Source organism: Parus major, chromosome 2 (genome assembly GCF_001522545.3).
Source record: "Parus major isolate Abel chromosome 2, Parus_major1.1, whole genome shotgun sequence".
Taxonomy (NCBI): Eukaryota; Metazoa; Chordata; class Aves; order Passeriformes; family Paridae; genus Parus; species Parus major.
The window spans coordinates 12,908,122-12,928,757 of record NC_031769.1 but is presented as its reverse complement, the minus strand read 5'-3'; the positions used below and the strand labels follow the sequence as shown (position 1 = coordinate 12,928,757).

At 39.2% G+C, this 20,636-nt stretch overlaps 1 protein-coding gene and 1 long non-coding RNA gene across 12 annotated transcripts in view; one reads left to right on the top strand and one right to left on the bottom strand.

Annotated features, from left to right (window-relative positions):
• Positions 1–5,357: 5,357 nt before the first annotated feature.
• On the bottom strand, positions 5,358–10,703 carry LOC117245619. 2 transcript variants are annotated; one of them, XR_004500491.1, is made up of 3 exons: positions 10,407–10,702; positions 7,576–7,991; positions 5,358–6,942 (listed from the first exon to the last, which is right to left on the bottom strand). It is a non-coding gene; the product is annotated as an uncharacterized LOC117245619 (long non-coding RNA). The 2 variants fall into 2 exon arrangements; XR_004500490.1 differs by lacking the exon at positions 5,358–6,942 and having other exon boundaries at positions 6,987–7,991; positions 10,407–10,703.
• Positions 10,704–10,876: 173 nt separating this feature from the next.
• Positions 10,877–20,636, top strand: part of CREM (cAMP responsive element modulator) — a 35,842-nt gene continuing 26,082 nt past the window's right edge. For 2 of the 10 annotated variants that reach the window (XM_015617928.3, XM_015617925.3), the window contains exons 1-3: positions 10,917–11,060; positions 15,816–15,925; positions 16,492–16,609. In XM_015617928.3, coding sequence (XP_015473414.1) covers positions 15,888–15,925; positions 16,492–16,609 — 156 coding nt within the window. In that variant the 5' untranslated portion in view covers positions 10,917–11,060; positions 15,816–15,887. Of the gene's footprint in view, positions 11,061–12,913; positions 12,932–15,815; positions 15,926–16,491; positions 16,610–20,636 lie in introns of those variants that run through there. The other 8 variants (XM_015617926.3, XM_015617923.3, XM_015617929.3 and 5 more) reach the window with 8 other exon arrangements.

Here is a 20,636-nt window from a genome sequence, read left to right as displayed (position 1 = left end):
TGGGTGGAAGTAACAAAGTAGAGTCGCTGTGGAGACCAAGTAGCCGGGCGTGCTCACGTGTCCCGGGCGCACGTGCGCGCTGTGGGAGCCCCTGGGCATCCATCCCCTGCGGACACCGCGCCTGGGCTCACCGCGCTCGCAGCTCAACGTACGAGTTCTTTTTAAAAAAGGCTAAAAAATAGGGATTCATTTAGAGCACATGGTGCAGCGCTCGGTAGGAGACAATAGTCTTCTGGAAAACAGACATTTCTTTCTGAAAAATCTCTACTGTTCAAACTACTCAAAAACTCATGCCAAAATAATTGCCCTGTTTTCAAATTAAGCCCTTGCCCATTTTATTTCCAGTGCTTGTAGCTTTATCATTAAGACTTAATGCTTTCCTTTGTGTTCTCTTTCAAAATTATTTTTATTGGCTCCTTCTAGGCATTTTAAACACCACTTCAACTTTCTCTGTTTTCACCCTAAACCCTCTTATTTTTCTATTCTGCTAGTTTAAAGCTCTTCTGTTTGCTGGGGGGGAGGTAGGTTGTAACTTCAAACTCTTGGGTGCTTGTTATTTTCTGGAAGTGTTGGATTATATATGTGGCACTTTCTCCTTTTTTTAAGGGCTGAAGGATCTTTTTAAGTGGTAGTGTTAGTCACAGGTTTATGACTTAAACTCTTAGAAGTTATAATATATGCTGGCACAATTCAATTATGCTGTTTAACCAAGCTATGTGAATGTATTAATTGTACAAGATCAGATATCACAAGTTATACGGCAAATAATGAAAAACAACCTTATCTGTACACTACCCAAACATTACACAGTACATATTTTCTAAGTTTTTATTATATGAGGAAGTTTAGTCCTGAGTTCACTGTTAAAAACTAGAAACACAGATACAGGATGGCAGGTATTTTCAAAACTAATAATTTGGGGTGTTCAGCATGGGAAAATCATGTATTAATTTTCTAAAATTATGAATATTCACAGTTAGCACAGACTTAATTACATACCAAATCCTCAACTATTCTGCACACTGTTCTAGAAGGCTGCAGTTAATGAAGCAAATTAGGGAGTCACAATTCAGAGGAGAACATGAGCATTTGTTACTGCTTTTATGTAAGGTATTTAAAAATTGTTCTTGGATTTAAATGTATTTAAAAAATAACAATTCCTACTTAAGTCACAACTTTAAAATCTGGATATCCTTTTCATCAAGTTTCTTTGTCAATGGTGTCCAGAGAATTACCACCTGAAAACACAGAATGGGGTATTGTAGGAGTCTGAAATGAGCAAGCTGTGAGCATTACTCTGTGTGTTGCTGAGGTCATCTCACCAAAACTTCCAAAAGAACTTCCAGAAGAACAAAGGTTCTCATGCAGTCTAATAAGAAATAATTATATCTGCCAAGAGCAAGACTAAAATTTGTGCGTATGCACCAATGCTTTATGTGAGTGGGTACAAGATTTATGCATCAGTGAGTTCAGTTCAGTGTTAGCTGTGTGGTGGGGCTGCTCCTACCTGCTGAAACCCAGATGTTGATCATCTGTATTAACCTGCTGTGCAGACATGCCCAAGACAGCCAGAAATGCAAGTTGCCATTTGGCAAAGTGTGACAAAGAAATGGTGTCCTCAGCTACCTCAGTCATGTCTTGATGCATTTCTTGATAAAAGCAGATGTGCAGACCTACTTTAAATCCTAATCGACCAATGCTTAGTGTTGTCTTTCAGCAGGTGTGGATAGCAGAGACACAGATGGGGGACAGATAGAAATTCTGCAAGTTTTTGTAGGATAGTCCTATGGAGAAGTCAGCTTCTTCCCAGTAAATTCTTACCAGTTCTTTATGTATTGTTGATTACAGTAGTGAGTGGCACAGCTTATTTTCTACTAAATGCATATGCCACCTTAAAATTTTGACAACACATCCACAAATTTATGTTTCTTTGATTACATCTGCTACAAGTCTGCTCACTGTCCCAAACAGTATTGCAGTATTTCCTGAGTTCCCCCATTGTTTACATGCATTTGTTTTCTCTCATCTGCTATTTGTTTCTGTCTGTTTGCATTTACTTGTTTTCTTTTCTCTTATGTAATTATTTTCAAAGGAGCTGTCTATTTTTTTTTATGCTTATGCTACATCTAACACTATATTATTCTGTTACAGAACTAGGAATCCCATGGCCCTATGGTAATAAAAACACTATATTAAATGTGCCACTATACCACTAGCTGCTTTATTTAAAAGCTGGTTTAGACTGGAGTCTGAACTGACAGTGAGTATCCACATTCGCCCACCACCACCATTTCATTTGCAAATGCTTACTATCTGCAAATGTTACTATCTGCTCTTCTTGTCTTTGATTTAAAACCCTATTTTTTGAGTAACATATTCCTTAGACTTTTTCATGGAGAAAATGAGAATATTGAATGGATTATTTATGTTATATTCAATTTATACTAGATGAGTTAGTCTACATTATAGATGCAGGTAATAATACTAAATTTTTTATAAAATACTATTTTGCTTCTGAAAACAAGATAAATTATAGATGTAGGAATGGACTTTTATTTCATTATAGCTATTTTTAATCTAGACTTTTATTGTGGGTATGTGTCTTTCACGTGGTAATGTGCAAAATATATGCGTAAACTGAACAAATCTTTTGTGATTATAAAAATACACAGTAATTAAGTAGTATTCTTGTAGATTATTTTAAGTTTATGAAAAATTTAAAATGTGTGATTATTTAATCTTCTTTAACCCCTTTAATTTTCATTAAGAAGCAGACACTCACTGCACTCCTGGCCACAAGATGGCAGCATTGAATAGATAAAAAATAGTTCAAAAGTTCCAACTTGCATAACCTCCAATAAAACTAGCAAAACCCACGGCTCTTTGTCCATGAAACAGGAAAAATAACGAAAGTTGAACTCCACCAAACAACATTTATTATTTAGCCATAAATTGTTTAGTTCAACTCCCGGATTTATTTTATCCTTCCCCAGGGCTGCTTGGAAAAAAATTTGCAAATGTCATTTCTCCCCATTTATTATTAAAAAGGGGCACCAATTTATTTTTGTGTCATTGTAGCTAAAAAGTTAAATTATCTGTCGGAGCAATATTAGTTAGTTTTTCTTTCCTATTTTATTGCCAAAAAAATTGCTAAAATATTCTGCAACATTACTGACAAGCAAAATTGTGTATTTAGAACTTGTATTTAGAGATCAGTGAGCTGTCAAGACTTTATGATGCAGTAAATGAGCCTACTTACAGGAATTTTCAGATATTAAGCAGCTTTATATATGAGGTTATATATGTGAGGTATATACCTCATATATATATGTAAATGGTTATAAATACTGTGAAGTACATGTTGTGAGGAAGGTGTTATATAAGTAAAAGATTTTGGAGCTTTTCTGTGTTCAGTTTACAAGGTTGTAAATCCTTCCTGTTCACTAAGCGAAACAGATGCCGATGGCTCAGGTACTTGCTATGGGCTGGGTGAAGCAGATATAACAATTTACCAACAGGCAAGCAACCTGGCATATAAGAGGCTTCAGTGTTCCTATTTATCAAATTGTTTATCTAAGCATTTGGAAAAAGAATACAAAAAGCTTCTAAAGAAGCTATTAGATGGCTTTATTTTCTGAATTGTTAAAAATGAAGGAGTCCTGTCTGAGTCATCATGTGGTTGGGTTTGAGTTAATTACTGTGATTTTGCTTTCAGGTTTAATTTGAATATGAAACTACCCCTGAAATTTACTCTAGTAAATAACCTAGTTTGTAGTTTTCATGCTTTAGCTTATATGTATAAAATTCCAAAGCTGGTATGAGTTAGGGAAGCGTGGTGACAGAGCAGAAGACATGGAACTGTTCAAACATCATCACTTTATCCCTGCTGGTGGAAATGCGAGAGAGGGAGGGACAGAGCCATGAGACGATGCTGTACACAAGGGAAGGGAAGCTGCAGTTCCAAGAAAGTTCAGTTGCTTCTACCAGGTCATGAGCAAGGAATATATTTGTTTATAGTACCAGCAATGAACCAAACAATATTATTCTAAATGTATCTTCTTCCCTTTCGATTCAGAAATTATGCAATTGTTTTCGGAAAGTGGTTCGAGTCTTTTTTTAGCAGTGCCTTTTAATAAAAGGCTCATAGATCATGTGCACCATTGTACTATTGCTTTCAAAAATCATAGTGAAATAATTCTTTCATGGAGATGCCGTAACACAGTGAGAAGACATTGCTCAATATTTCAAGTCCTGTGCCCAGTTCTGGGCCTATCACTTCAAAAAAGACACTGAGGTGCTGGAACATATCTGGAGAAGAGGAATGAAGCTGGTGAAATGTACAGAAAATAAGTTATATGAGGATGCAGCTGGAGGAGCAGGGGGTGTTTAGCCTTGAGGAGTCTCAGGAGAGACCTTATTTCTCTCTGCAACTCCTTGAAAGGAGATTGTAGCAAGGTGGGAGTTAACCTCTTCCCCAAGGCAATCTGAGACAGGATGAGAGGAAGTGACCTCAAGCTGCGATTGGAGATGTTCAGGCTGGACATCTGGAAGAATTTCTTCACTCAAAGGGTTGTCAGCCATTGGAACAGGCTGCCCAGGGAGGTGGTGCAGTCATCATCCTGGGAGGGGCTCAAGAAACAACTGGATGTGGTACTTAGTGCTATGGTTTATTTCACAAGGTGGTGTTCAGCCAAAGGTTTGACTCCGTTTCCTTGGAGGTCTTTTCCAACCTCAATGATTTTACAATCCTATAATTTTATGAGCAGATACTGTGAGAGGAAGGCAGCTGCTGCTTTTTGTTTGCTAGGCACAATGTTTTGGAGAAAATAGTCATGTAAATCTTGAGTTGTTCTACCACTATACTAAAAATGTAAGCCCCAGCATACAGCTCTATGACATCTGTGTGTGCAGTACGTATAAGTATACATACAGATGGAACAAAAACACTTGAACTTGGTGACTGCAGAACCCCTAGCGATGATGACTCTTAGGCAGCACAACTTAATTTTGATGCAGGGTTGAATTTGCAGACCTGTTGTTTCCGGAAAAAAATAGAAAAAAAAAAAAGGAAAAAGAGCAAATACTATCTGTCTCCACTAAAGTATGATAAATGGGAAATGTCTAGTGCCGATTTCTAAAATGTCATTTTCTAAATTAAACTAGGCATCATTCCATTTCCTTGGGTTTTCTTGAGAAATTATTTTATAAAAGTATATATATTTTTCTCTCAGATAATCCAGTAAAACACATATTTCATACTTAATGGAGGTGGAAAACTCCTGTAATGTGCAAAAGTGCTAGACAAATAGAATGAGAAAAAACAGCTCATAAATAAACCAGCTGGCAAAACAGAATCATCAAAGAGATAAATTCATTGAGCTAGCAATTGATGAAGATATATCCTTTTCAGAAAAATATGTTTCTTTAGCCATTTATCTGTATCCCTGGTAGATTAAGAACTAACAATTCTTGACATGAAAGAAATACAGAAGGTCTCTCACATAAACACATTGCAAATTCTCTCACATAAGCACATTGCAAATAGCCTGATAATCTTGTGTTATACAGAATACTCTTCCATTTAGTTATTTTTCAGTCGTACCTCATCCTTCTTTTTATAGCTCCCAGACACCTTTACCTTGCTCCATTTAATCGGCAGCTCTTGCTTTTCATTTTATATTCTGTATTCTTGGTCTTCACTGTCATTTACAACCATTTACCACCAACAAAACAATCTTCCTCCCCATCAAAAACAGCCTACAGCTGCTAGAAAATCTAGTCTACAGCAACAGTGTTAACCAAATGCAGATTTATTAAAAAAATATATTTTCATTGAATATTATTAATAAATATGAACTCTTTGTATGAGTTTGCCTTTTACTGCATTATTTGAATGTTTGATGTCATTCACCTTTCTGTGAGGTAGTTCCTCGACATCCTATTAGTGCTGGCCACATTCCTGCACTGGCTCACTGTGCCTTACAGGATACATCTTTTTCAATGCACAAGTATATGTCAACTGTTTAGAACACCCATACTCCTGTAGCACAGTGTATTCACATTCAACTACAAACTCTTTTCTGTGTGCTTCTTTTAACACAGCCTATTCAGAAAACTTTTAATAGTAAAGTCTTATGTATTTAAATTGTAAATACAACTTAAGCAGTTGTTTGAAAATTTAATATTCATACTATAGGTATAAAATAATACTTTATACAAACCTTGTACTTTCTACCTGAAAAGTTCAAAAATCTCTAAAAACAGCAATAAATTGTAAATGGTTATAAATACTGTGAAGTACATGTTATGAGGAAGGTGTTATATAAGTTCATTGTTCAGCAGAGGAAAAGAAAATTTCATGGAGTGGATCTAAGTTACCATTCTTTTTTTCTGCTGTAACAGAAATATCATGATGTATATATCTTGAAGTCACCAGTCAATTCTTTAAGCATTTCAGATGCCTTACATTGTTCCCAAGTCAGAATATTATTTTCAGATTATAATAATTTCTCTCATGAAATGAATATGCAACAAATGAGTATGCAGCAATTTATATAAATGTCAAGTTATTTGTCAGACTTGACAGGTTTCTCCACTGTTTTGTTTGTTCTGGCTCCAGTGTGTGGGGAGACAACAGTGCTGGAGACCTAACCTAGGACTGGTAAATTAGGAAATAGAGTCTGAATTCCATCAATTCTCCTCATTACTTACGAACACCATACCAGGTATCTAATAACACATTCAGAAATCATTTCAGCCATTTGTGTTGTTCAAGCAGTGATTAATAAAGTGATCACAGTTTTGGTGCTAGTGTACTCTGATTTGCTGTGTTTTGATGCATCAGTAAGTACCTCCTTTCAAACTGCAGGACATACCAGACAGTAGCATATGAATTGGGATACCTGTTTTGTATTTATAAACTTCAATTTCTTATTACAAATCCTAAAAAAGTAAAAAAAAAAAATCAGCAAACAATACACAAACAAACCACATTAAAATTTTGTATTTCATCTTTGGAGTATAAAGTATTATAACATTACTGCAAGTTATCCAAAACCAGATCATTACAAACCCAAGAAAATAAAAACAACAATATTTTTAAAAATGCACCTAGAATAGTGCTTGATATCCCCTCTACCAATAATAACATCTAACCCTTCCAAATAAAGAAATCCTATTGTTTACATGACACAAGGCAAAGTAGAGCTAGCTGAGGTACTGCAAAGCCTCACAGCTGTTAGGCCAGGCTTCTCACTAAGCCAGACCTAGGACTCCTCAAGGCTATTCCTTCCTGTGCTTCTGGATTACGCAAGCCGCAGAAGTCAAGGTGGTGCCTTAGCAGAGCACTAATTTAGACAGTATCAATTTCCACAAGTTCCAGTGACAGGCAGCAGCAAATAATAAGAATCAAAAGATCATCAATTTGCTCTTGTACTGCTTGTACTGTCACTCAGTGTTCACCTTAACACAGTTTAGGGAAGAAGACATTACAAAATATTTATAATTATACAGATGTGTAACTTTTTTTAAAAAAATCTATATACATTTGAAAAAAGATATTTACAAAGCTTTTACCTTTTACAATACATGTCCAATGTTTATCTTTCTAAGGGTGTGCCATTTCTTTTTCTATTTGTGAGACAATGGAAATCAATATTTTTCTTGCATTGCTAGGAGTTTATAAAAGAAAAGAATAGGTAAAATAAATTATTAGTCTTATATTTTACACTCATTGAAGTGTACTTCTTGCCTAATCTGTTCTCTGTTTCAGACTGATCAGGATTCTGTTGCAGCATGCAGATATTGGCTACGTCCGACTTTCATCACATTTACAAAATAAATTGTGAAATCAGTGGCTGTGCGTTGACAGCACTTTCCTGTGACCACTCTGCAAGATCTGCACTTGTCCCTCTATTTCCTTGCAGGCAGTGAATGAGCAGAGGTAGGGTTATTCAATGATCAGCTAAAATTGGAGTGGTCCATGAGGAGACCTGTGGTGAAATTATTGATCAGCAAGTATCAGTATTATTTCAAATAAGATAATACCAGTCTATTTTTTCTGTCAGTTTTACCTGTATTGTCTTCAGATGTCGGGATTCTAGTTAAAGGTAAATTGACAACTAAGCTAGGTAGCATATACATTTTGCTGTTAGTGTTTATTCCAAGACAATCCATGAACTTTTTTACAAGAAAACTAAACAGGTGTTTCATAATATTAGAACTGAAAAGCATGAGATTCTTTCAATTCCCTTTAAAAAAAAAAATCTATTTAAAAGATAGCAGCTGTGAGACCCATATGTAGAATCAGTTATCTGAAAATTACACAGATAGCATTCCTACTGATGTAATGTGCATTGGTGAAGTATTTGCGAAAAGAGGACTATGTTTCTTTTGGTGCCAAATGAAGTAGCTCCAACCCCCTGCTCATCTATTACCCTCCCTGGTTAACGCAGTAGTTTTCTGTGATGGTGCAGTGGATCAGACTTAAGAATTGATCCATATTTAAAGAAACATACTGGCTCTGCCCACCAAAGTTAAAAAAAAAAAGAAAAAAAAAGAAAAAAAAAGAAAAAAAAAGAAAAAAAAAAGACTTTTTGAGTTAGAAAGGCTGACTCAGGCAGTCATTCTTGATAGCAGCAAAGAGTCTGGATTTCAAGTTTACGTTCTTACATAAATTATGAAAATCAAGACAAATCCTTACTTGTGTGGCCTTATGGATTGCTTTTGGTCTCAGTGTTTGAGATTAAATGGGTTCTCATCCAGGAATTGATCCCAATTTAAAGAGAACTGTTTTTAGTTGAAGTGAGCACTTTTGTGGCACACGTCAGTCAGGCCTCAGGCGAGAAACAGTACCCCAGCCCTGCTGCAGTAAGAATGTAACAGTTGCTTTTCATTCCCTTCCTCTTCCAGCCCACCAACTTCAGTGAGCTGCATCAAGAGCCAGACCTGGTTAGGTATCTTTGTATCACCAAGGGCTAAGTCCTTCCGGCAGCTCACTTGCTCCTCTGATACACACCATTATGAGAAAAACAGTATAAATAGTAATAAATTCTTAGTTAAACATTTCAAAGCTGTTTATGACTTACTTGAAAGCTTAAAAAAAACCCCTGCTTGTCCAAATCCAGGCCCTAAGAGTTCATGGAAATTCTCAGTTTGTTTACAGGTAATTCACTCCAGTGGTTTCCATTATTTAACACCCTCATTTGAAATTTCTTCCTGTTTGTAATAAGACTTCTACCTTCAAAAATATTTTTGAGGTGCTGCTAATGTCCTAAGTGACATTTTTGGCTTTTTGAGTATACAAGGCAAAACTGGAATTTCTCCCAAAGGTTTCAGCAGAGTAATTCTCAGTAGTTTAACACTTTCCTGTTCATTTGGTTATCTTACTATTTTAACAAATATTTTTAATTGACACAACATATCTTCTAATGAATGAGCATAACAATAGTGTATGTAATGAGTGAGTTCTTCATTAATTATGGGAAGAGAATCTCCTATTTAAAAACCCAGAACAGACACAAAATATATATGTAACAAAGGGAGGGAAACAGAACTCAAAACAGGAAGGGGGTGTTCGATATCTCAAGAAAGGAAATGTACGATGAAAACAAAATCTTGCACAAGCAATAGTGATAATTGAAGAATCTGTATTTTTTCCACTGGATTATGAATTTGATAGCTATGATAAATAACTCATGTGAAGCAAATTAAAGAACTAAATGCTTAAAGGCAAAACCTTTGCAAATAAATATGATTCATCTCTTATGAAGTCAGAGATAAGAGTTATTTGTTTTTTAAAAAAAACCACAGGAAATCCATACGCAGGTTCTCTCCATGCCATGAATAAGACTGAGTGTTTGACCTGTGTGGACCTATCACCAATCCTGACACACACATCCTCCAATTCTTCAATCACAATGAGTTATGTGCAATTAACTTAGGTTTTTCATGTTTATTTACCACACGGAGTAGTTTCTCACAGTAATAAAAAAAACCCCAAAAACAAACCAAAATATAAAAATGTGTAAATACATTATGTAACTTCAGAATATACGTGCAGTGATGTATAGACATCCAAGTTAAAATATATTTCAGTAGAATCCCTTTTTACACTACTTTGTAAAATACTGAGCAGCAGTAACACATATGATGTTCAAACACCGCTAGTAACAAAGTTTATGGCTTACTCATGTATTTCATTGTAGTGTTACTAGCCCTGAGTTGACGGGCCCTGTGCTCCCGGCAAAGGACGTGCTAACACCTACAGCACAAACCCAACGTGACTCAGGATATTTGGACGTAATCCCGCGGCAGCGAGCGGGGAAACACGCACGTCGCTCCCTCTTGTTGCCTCTTGGCAACTTCAGATTTCTTTAGCCAAATAAATGTAAAGTACTATGTCATACCATGAATGACTGATGTAAGGAACGTGCTTTTACTGAACAGAGTCACACAACAACCTGCGGGCAACACCTCGGCGTGGCGACCTCTGGGCAGGTTTCTGCGTCCCTCAGGGCTCCGGCACCGCCCAGGGGACAACCGGGGGTTGTGTCGCGTCCCTTCCCTAGGTCACAGCGCTGGGACAGCTGGGGCTGGACCCTGCGGGGGGCCCCAGCCAACCGCCCTTATCGGCGGGGCCCGGCCGGCGCGGCGAGCGCTGGGCACCGCCCCGCTATCGCACGCCCGGAGCGCGGCCCAGGGAGCGCGGCGGCCCCGCGGCTGCCCCGGCTGTTACCGGCCGCCCCCGCCCCCGGCAGCGCGGGGCCGCCCCGCCCGCACCGCGTCCCGCCCCGGCCAATGGGCGGCGCCGGCGGGGCCCCCGCGGCGGCGGTTGGTCAGCGCCGCGGCCGCTTATCCCCGCGGCCGCTCGGCGCCGCCGCCCGCGCGCGGCTCCGCCTCCTGCCGCGGCCGCTGGCGCTGGGAGGCCCCACAGACGCCATTTCCTCGGCGCCCCCGCGGCGGCGCGGCTGCATCAGCGCTGACGTGAGGCCGACGTGCGGCTCCGCCCGGCTCGATCCCCCCCACCCCCTGTGACGGGGGCAGCACGTACAGGGCGGCGGGTGAGTGCGGGAGGGGCGGGGACACGTGTGCGCGCAGCCCGACCCCCCGCGGGCCGGGAGCGGGGCAGCGCGGAGGGCAGCGGGCGGCGCGGCGGGCAGGGCAGGGCAGGGACGGGCAGGGCAGGCGGGGGGCGCTGTGTCGCGCTTGGCTCAGCCCCGCCGCGGGAGCGCGCAGGAGGCGGCGGCGGCGCGTCCCCGTCGGCAGCCGGGAGCGCGCTGTGCTCAGGGACGGCCGCGCAGAGCCCGCACGGCGCTGTGGGGCGGCCCCGCATCCCGGGAATTCCGGAAGGACTGCGCGGACCGCCGGCTCCGTGCAGCCCGGGAGCCGCGGCTATCGCCGGGCTCCGGCAGGCGGTGGCACCAGCCCTTGCTCGGTGCACCGGCTCGGCTCGCCCGGCGTTGCGGCTCGGAGCGGGGATAGAGCCTGCCCGCTGCGGGCAGAGCGCCCCGGACGGCCCGTCCTGGGGCCCCCGCGGGGCTGCCCCAGCCAGGGGGAGCGGGGGTGCCCGGTCGCCTTTACCCCTTAATCCGTTACTCCCGGTTATACCCTTGCCCACAGGGCTTTCGGAGCTATGTCAGAACAAGTGGGGAGGGATCACAGTGGTCTTCATGAGTCCGAAGTCTTGCTTAAAACTTTGAGCATTTTGTCTGCATCCCCCACTGCTGCGATAGCATCGTTATTGGTGCTGAGTGCAGCCGCATGTTGAGCAATTCCACGGGAGCTGATGATTGATCCTCTGGCCTACCCAGGGGCTGGTTGGGCCCGTGTAAAGGAGAGCCGTGTGTCCTCTCACAGCCGGCTCTGCACCGTCAGGATGCTTGAGGCGGCAGGTGCCGAGTGGCCAGATAGCGTTGCCTATGCTCAGAGTAATGCCACGTTGGTGTTTTAAGATTTTGGGGTTTAGTGTTCAGGGAAGAAAACAGGGAAATATTGAGAGTGTAGGAGACACAAGAAGCTTAGTGATGAAGCTCTGGTGATACTGAAAACTGAAAGTTTGCACTTTCAAAATCAAGTCTGTTGTGCTGTTGCACATTTTACTTGACTGAATTCTGTGACCACCTTATCAGCTGGTGTCCTTCATGCCACCAGGGCGGTAAAAGAGTTATTACAGAGTTTATACTCGAAAACACAACGGTCTTCTGAAACGAGTGCATTCTGACAGTTTCCACACTCACTCTGGGGCCATCAATAAATGCAAAACAGGTGTTTGTAAATTCACATTCTTGCTTTTTAGCAACTCTCCTGTGAATAAAAGTCGTCAAAGAGGTTTGAAACAAGGGCTGAAACATATTTTTCAGCCCCTTACCATTGATTTCCTTTGTATCAAACCACCTTTGTAAGCAGTCCCTGATGTATAAAGGATGGTTGAAATAAAAAAGTTGGTTTTTAAAATGTCTCTGGGTATTTATTTAGATAGTCACACACTTCCAGTTATGTAAAATACTGTAGCAATCTGCTTTTGCACTATAATTTCACCAATTATATTATTAATTAATTATATTAATTAGTTATTTAATAGGGATGCTATCCTCCATCTCTTACCTATGGGCAAAAATATAAAAATTTCACACCTTTAGCTGTAAATTGCTTTGACTTTTCTAGGAAAAGAATCCTGGTTTCCTCTAGCTGATTCCATCTGTCAGATTTCTCCTGTTAGGGGTGGTTCATCTGATTGCAGTTGAAGAAGCTTTTGATTTCCACTGTATGCGTTATCTTGATCAGTGTTTATCTGCTACTGGCCTGCTTTCCATTAGTCTCAGTGACTACAGTAAACATGCGCTTAGATATGTTGAAATGTTGCTAGTTGGGTAACAGTTAAACTTCCTGCCAGATCCTGAAGATCTCTTTGCAATGTTGTAGGAAGAAGCAGGTATCTTTGTTTACATTATGGAAAGCCATTTTTATCCCCTTTTTATGTGAGTGTAGAGGTATAACTTGTTTATTAATTTGAAAATCCAGACTAGTATTTAAAGTTATCGTTCAGTCATTGTAAGCAGCAAAGATAAAAAATATAAGAAAAAAAACGTATTAGTACTGATTATTAGACTAAAACGTGTATATAATTAGTCATACAATGAAGAAAAACATTATATGATTCTAAATAGGACCCAAGACCACCTACTTTAGACTATTTGCTTAGTTTTCCTTTAAAAATAGAAGGAAGGTAATGTAAACTTTTAAGTGTGATGTGTACTGCTACTGATAGACTTTTATAAAGGATTTTAAAGGCTTGATGGAAAATTCTGTTTTTCTTTCTTGAAAACTTAAAAGCAATGAATGTGTTAGAATTTGCTTGCAATGCAGACTGATGAGTGTGATATGAGTGGAAACTTTTCTGAATTGGATTAGTAATGGTTTCATGCCACAGTCTGCATTACTGATGTTTCAGAAAAAGCACAGTTATTATATTGCTCACTATTTTTTCTGTGTATTTATTAAAAAGTTTGATGCATTCATGTTGACATGATACATAGTACAGGAAATAAAAACCCTGTATAATTCAGGTTATGAGAGTGCTCTGAAGACTGTGACAACAGAGTCTGAAATTCAGGAGTTCCTTGGCATGCCTGGTCTTGAGCTGTGTACGAGCCCACATGACCTGGCACAGCTCAGTGTGACTGTGCCACCGCTGACCCTGTCGGCTCAAATGACTGCAGCTGACCTGCTCCTGCCAGTTCAGTGATCCCATGGTTATGTCTATCGAAGATTCCTAATCTTGTAACATGTCTGAATTGTGATACTAATGTGCTACAGTTTGTCTTAAGTCATCTTTCTCACTGAAATTTTATACCAAGATAGCTCGTGAACCTTTTAAAATTACTCAAATACTTTTTCTTTTTTCTTTTCCTTTTTTTTTTTTTTTTTTTTAGGCTGTGATTGAATCTTTATATTTGGATGTGGTTTTAAGTCAAGTCACTATTTGGTCACAGAGGTTGTCAAAAAGAAGCAGGTTTGAGCTTATTTAGGAAAGGTATTTTGCTATGTTTCAGAGAAGTGATTGCATTTTATGGCAAATTTTCAGACTTTACTCCACCCTGCAAAAGTTTTCAATTAAGCAATAATTTGTATTACAAATCAGAATATACACAATTCTAGATGGAAAATATATATAAATTCTAGAGTTTTCCATTTATATCATAAATCTTAACTATGTTTGTCAGTCCTCTGACATGTATAGTTCATGCTGTTGTTTTTCTAATTAAAGATAAAGAATCAAAAAATACACCCGTTTCTCTGTATTGTATTTTGCAAAATAGGAGGAGTAACATTGTTTGATTTTCTGCTGCACTGATGTTTTTTTTGTAGCTTTTTGTTAACTTAGTGCAGCATTGCAGATGAAGAGTCTCGGGGAGAAAAATCCTGATAAATTAGTAGAAATAAGTACATTTTTATGCTGTTCTACAATCAGTGAGAAATTAAGCTGAAAATTAGTAACAAAGTCTTTTCCATGATGAAAAATGGCTCTTTCTGGGTAAAAATTCTATGAAATGCATTCAGTGGGAAGAAAAGTACTTGTGTTGTTTGTTTTTGGTGTTTTTTTCAACAGTAGGTTTTCTGTGACGGATGGCTCTGAATGCAAAAATACTTCAGGGCCTTTATAAAGTGAATTATTTCTGACTATATTCCTATCTTCAGGAAGAGATTACAATGAATATGTTGCCAGTACCTATGCATTAATCTTTCGTGGTGTGTGAGCTATTCTGAAGCTTATTCTTCATGAACCATATAGACCTTTCATGTTTGAGACTTCATGGGTGGTCCTTGTTTACAAAGGAAGAACTTTCTTTCCTACTTTATTATTGTTATTATATTGTACATATATAAAACAAGAATAGTTTAATTAGATAACATCTTCTTATAGAAACTTATGGTGAAAAGTGTGGTGACAATATTTTCCTCAGAGTTGTTAGACTTTGGTGAATTTCAGTCGATATTTAATAAAATTGTAGCTAAAGAGAAAGATAATTAGTCGTAACTAACAAGACAAAAATGTAGAAAAATTTTAGGTGTAAAATAGCTCCCTATGATTCTAATCTGAATTAATACTGGCATAGGGTACATAACTTCTCTGAGCAGAAATACTCATGTTAACTCATAAAATATTGAATTGTTTTGCAGCTTGGCTACCTTTAGCTGTAGTACTGTTAAATCTTGTCAGTACAGTACCATTGAAGGCATATGAGCTCGAAATATGCTTCTCTGCATCTTTTCATATTTTCATGCCTTTATTTTGGGCAAAAATTTGATTTTTAAAGAAACAATAAAATTTATTCTCTTCAAAGACTGTGGAATGTTCTGTAAAATAGTGCCGCAAAAGGAGTTTTGTTTACATTTAATTTGATTCAATGTAGTTAACTTACAGCTTGCAGGACTAAATTCCAGAGACTCAGAGTCAGGTGGGTAGCAGTTCTTGACTGCCTCTTGCAGCTCTCAGTGTAAGTCCTGAGAAGAAACCAAAGTAACTATCAGCCAGTTGAAAGAATTGAACTTTGACTTCAGTCAGGCCTGGCGTCCCCTGGTTACAGAAACTGAACCTGGGGAACCGAGATTTGCTGCCTCTTAAATACCTCAACTAATATAATGTCTTCCTTTTGCGGCTGTCAATTGGTTGTGTAAGTAGGGTGTAGGTGGGAGCGTGCCTGCAGGGCATCCTGCCTGCCTCTGCCTGACACTATCCTGTCTGTGTTCTGTTTGTAAACTGACCTGTTACCATGGCAATGTTTGACATCACCTGTTCAATGTTGCACCTTCAGTGCAGGGTTTGGTAGGAGAGAAAGGGAGCCGAAGAGATCCAAGGTCTTGTTTTAAAACTCACACCTTCCATTATGACTAAGTGTGCCAAGAAATATCGAAAAGGAGTCAGGTAATTGCATTTTTATATAGCAGATATTTAGCAGATATGGAAGTTATCTCTATGAAGTTTAAACTCTTAGTTTAAATTGAGGGTCAGCAAGTTGCTTATTTTTCAATGAAATCTACCCTACTTTTAAACCTTTAAAGTGAGAAGAATTGTGACTCTTGAGCCGTGAATAATTTACAGACAATTCAAGTGTAGATGCTTGCAGGGAATAGGTATCTTGGAAGGTTGAAGAGGGCTGTAGCAGCCCATGGCTGCTGGACAGCTTGGGGCTGAAGGGACCTTCTGTGGGCAGCACTGCCAGCACTGCATGTGACCCTGGGACTCTGCTTGTCCCTCCCTGAGAACAATCTCCAGAACTCCCTGCAGCTTTCCAAAATACTTGTTTTAGAGCTTATAGCTATATGAGTGAATATTTTAATACAAGGGAATGAAGAAAGGACTTCAGTTTGACAGAAACATATTTATTTTATGTCTGTTTGAAGTATAAAATGGTTTGGAATTATTCTCCCTAGCTGCCTGATATATCTGCCTGTACTGAGTTATTTAAATGTGTATGTACTTACTTTTAGACTGATGACCATGGAAATGGTTGAACAGGATGACAATGCAGTGGATTCTATTACAGAGAGAAGTGCTGGTCACCTTCCGAATCAGCCAGGCCAAAGTCAGATTTCCTCAGGATCTGAGGTAAGTTGAAATGTGGAAAGATGAGAAGAATCAGGGAAGTGATATTCAGAGTTGCTATGATTTTTAAACTGTCAGTTTGTATGGCATTCTCATGTTTTATAAATCTTGGTATTAAGTAGGAAAAATATAGCAAAGGTATACTGGAAACTGCATTCAGTAGTTAACAAAAGACTAATATAACATCAGGTCTGTTAACAGGTAACATTTTTAGGAGCCCTTTTGGACAAGGGTGATCAGTAGATACACGGGTTTTTTCCTTTTACGTTCACAAGATGGTTGTTAGAGAGATGGGATACAGTCTTAAAGAATTGTGGTGGCTACAAGATCAAACATATCTAAACCATTTGTGTATCTTGAAGATGTGTTGTATAACGAAAATGAAAATATGAATAAAAATAACCATGGTTCTCTCCTAGTTCCAGTTTTTGTACAGAATATATTTCATCTAACTGCAAGTACATTTTTTAATGTGTGCTTGTTTTGTTTCATCCCTGTGTATCCAATGACAATGTTTGGGCTTCTAAAAGCATATTTTACATGTTTTCTACGGTTGCTCTACCTGGATTATTCTTTGGTAGTTCATAGATAAAAGATTATATAGTACTAATTCTCAAACATTAAAAATATGTACTGAAACATTCGGTACTTGAGAGAAATAGTATTGTTGATAGTACCAAGATTAATAGCTTCAGAAAAGTGTATGGACCACTTAAAAGTTAGTTAAATAAACAGTTTGTTAAATAAAAGAACTGATTTTAAAAAACGTCTTACAGAATTTTTTCATCATTGGAAGTTAGTTACTTGCTAAGATCTGATGCCATGTATTTGGTATGTTAGATACTTTATTCACATTATAGATATATTTTTAAAACTGAAAGCAGCTGCTCTTTTTGTCAGATCTTTAGACACAAAGTAGACTGCAAAATATTTATCAACCTTTTTTTGTTGGTTTTGATACATACAGCATTAGGAATATTGCTTCTTCAGCTTTTTTTTTTTTTTTCTTTTTTTTCTTTAAGAATTTTATTTGGTTTGCTCTGTTGATGTCATCCCCTCATTTCTTTTTTAGTAGTTCTGTTCAAATTTTCTGTTTTAACTTCATAGGATGATTGATGTGTAAAATCTATAGGCTTGTGTAATAGTCTCTGGAGAAGACAGCTGTGATTTCTGTCACTTGGGATTTTTAATGTTGACTCAGAGACAAAGATGTCACTAATGCTGTAGGAGAGTTTTGCACTCCTATATTATGCAGTGTATAACACTTTTCATGTTTGACTGCATTTGATGCTTGAGTACTGTGTGTGAGGGTTCAGCTAGCTATATAGTCTCATATCTTCCAGTTAAAGTGAGTAACTGAGGTATTGATGAATCTCCTTCAATTAATGCTAAACCAAAACACATACCTCAGTTTGAAGGCTGAGTGTACCAGTCCGGAGTTGGCATCTGGAGCCCCTTTTTTTTGGCTCAGAGAGCTGTCCTGGACATGTCAGAGCTGCTTGGTGCAGGTAGCTGGAGCTGACCTCCCTCTCCTGGGCTCCCAGACAAGCAGGGTTGGTGCTCCTGTCCCACTCCGAGGCCTCCGGGAGCTGCGAGGGCTCTGGGCCTGTGCCCATCTCCTCAGCCTCTGGCTCCTGGGGCCTGCAGCCCTCACATGCCCTCAGTGCCTTCAGGCTGCTCTGCCACAGCATTTGGTGTGCTAAAACTGCCCAGACAGAGCACTGATCGCTGGCAGGCCTTGTTGAGACGCTCCTTTGGTTTAAGATGAGTAGGATTTTCTTGGTCTGTGGTCCTACCTGGCTGGCTTGGAAGGTGAGGTGCTTTCTCATGGAGACTTGGGCGTGGGTGTTGAGGGGTTAAAGCCCACTGGAGGCCCCTGTATGGGACACCTGACTGGTTTTGTGGTGGTCCAGATGGGAAGTTCTTGTGTTTCTGAGGAATTCATGGCTGTGCCACTGGTCCAGTGCCTGTGTATTTTGACTGTTAGAGAGGAGTACAGACCTCTCTCCTTCTTTGGCCTGTGGAGGAGTGCAGTTAAGAGAAGATAACACTACAAGTGACTGAAATATCTTGTGCCAACTTCCAGTCATCCCTCTTACTGACTTTGTGGCAAATGTACAGAAATAAGAGAGAAGAATGACTTGATTCTTACTGAGAGCTAAAATGCCTGGTCACTGAAACTGAGGGCTCCTTTTCAGATGTCTCCAAGGGAGTGGGGGGGATGGCAGCTTTGTGTTTTTTCTAGCAAAATATTTGTTCAACCTTGGTTTTTGTCAGTCAGTAAAACATTTTAATATACTGTCTTTTAATTTGGGGTTTTCTGTGTATTATCAAAGAAATAATTGAAGAAAGGTCAAGCTTAAGAGAAACCTTTTACGATTATCTAGTCTGACCTGCTTGTGTAAGCAGAGTCAGTCTGAACTGTGTTGGGTTGTAAATATCTCCAAGGATGTAGTCTCTAGAACCTCTCTGGGCATCTGTACCAGCAGGTGATTACCCTTCCAGTAAAACAGGTGGAGTTTTTATGTCCAGATGGAATGTAATGGTTTTTAATGTGCTTGATATTTAATTGAATTATGACTTTGGCCAGGGAGTGACTAGCAAAATGCTGAGGGATTCAACTACATAGGAGGTGAGCACCTTTTATTTTCTTCTTTGGCAGGGGGCGGGGAAGAAGCTGACTTATTTTCCCCTCCGCTCTAGGCTTTTAAAAGAAATACCTGCTATTTAGTTTTAAAGGATGGATCAGGTACTCCATAAGATGATAATCTCTAGAGAGCAGAGTTTGTTTTGTGCTGAAGCATTTTTAATGTCTCCCTTGTTAGGAGAGAGAGGAGACATTAAGAATGTGTGGGCTAGAGCTTTATGGCCTGATGAGGATAACCTCCAAAGCGAAGAAGGGCCTATTATAAATCATTTGTAGAGAAAAAATAGTGTTTGCATTATTTTCTTAGCTTGTGTATAGATACTTCTATATTCTCTGGCACTTTTTCGGTGCTGAAAGTAAAATTACTATTTATACTAAGGCAAAAATGAGAAAATTTGAAACTAGCAAAAACTGGATGTACTTTTTGTCCATTAAATTGTTATTTTTAAAATAAAATGTTCTCCTATAGAATCAGTTTATAGCATTTCTATGGATGGATTTTTCATCATTTTCAGACGGATGTTATGTCTTGTATCCATCACTTTTAGCCAGTTGATGAATTGACATGGTAATGTTTTTTTGTGATCCAGGCACCATAATAAATAGGTAAGAAAGTAAAATTATTGCTGGCTGTCTTTAGAAGTGGTTGAAAATGTGCAGAACACCAGTACAAAAGCTTGATGGCCTTGAGGGAAGAGCAGAGGTGCGAGATGGAAAATTTCTCAGCCTGTTTTGAGATGAGCTCCATGGGTTGTCTTGCATGCACAGATCATTTGTTGCTACACATAGAGCTATACTTAAAAGGAAGTTAATTTGTGTTGGAATATCCTGATAGTGTTGATGATAGTCAAACTTACATCTTGAAACATTTATATCTGCAATGGTATTCAAAGAGAAATTAGACATTCCTTTTGCAGGATTTCTGGAAGCCATACTGCATTCTGCATTGCTCTGTGCTCAGCTACACTAAATATAACAATGTACTTTAGACTTTCTCAGATTTGATAAAAACACTTTCAGTAGTGTTTTCTTTTTTCTTTAATCCTGCATCTTGATTCACTCTACCTCTTTGATTCACTTTTTGTTAACTTTACTGTCTGTCAGTAGGGCTGTCTGCTGACCTTGTCTGAGATACCATTTGTTGACCTCTTGGTGCTGGCCCTGAATTAGCCATATGTCAGGGTTTGCAATGTGAGAACTGCTGTCAGAGCATAGGGAGATTTTCAGGGATATTTTCAGAGCCTGGAGTGCATAGCTTATTGTAACCTGGGACTGTTCAAGTTTAGCACTTTGCGGGGGATTGTCCTTGTGGGCTCTTGACATCAAACAGTGTTAAATCTTGCTCCCTAGGGATTGAGACTGATAGTTTGCTAGGCTGTTGTA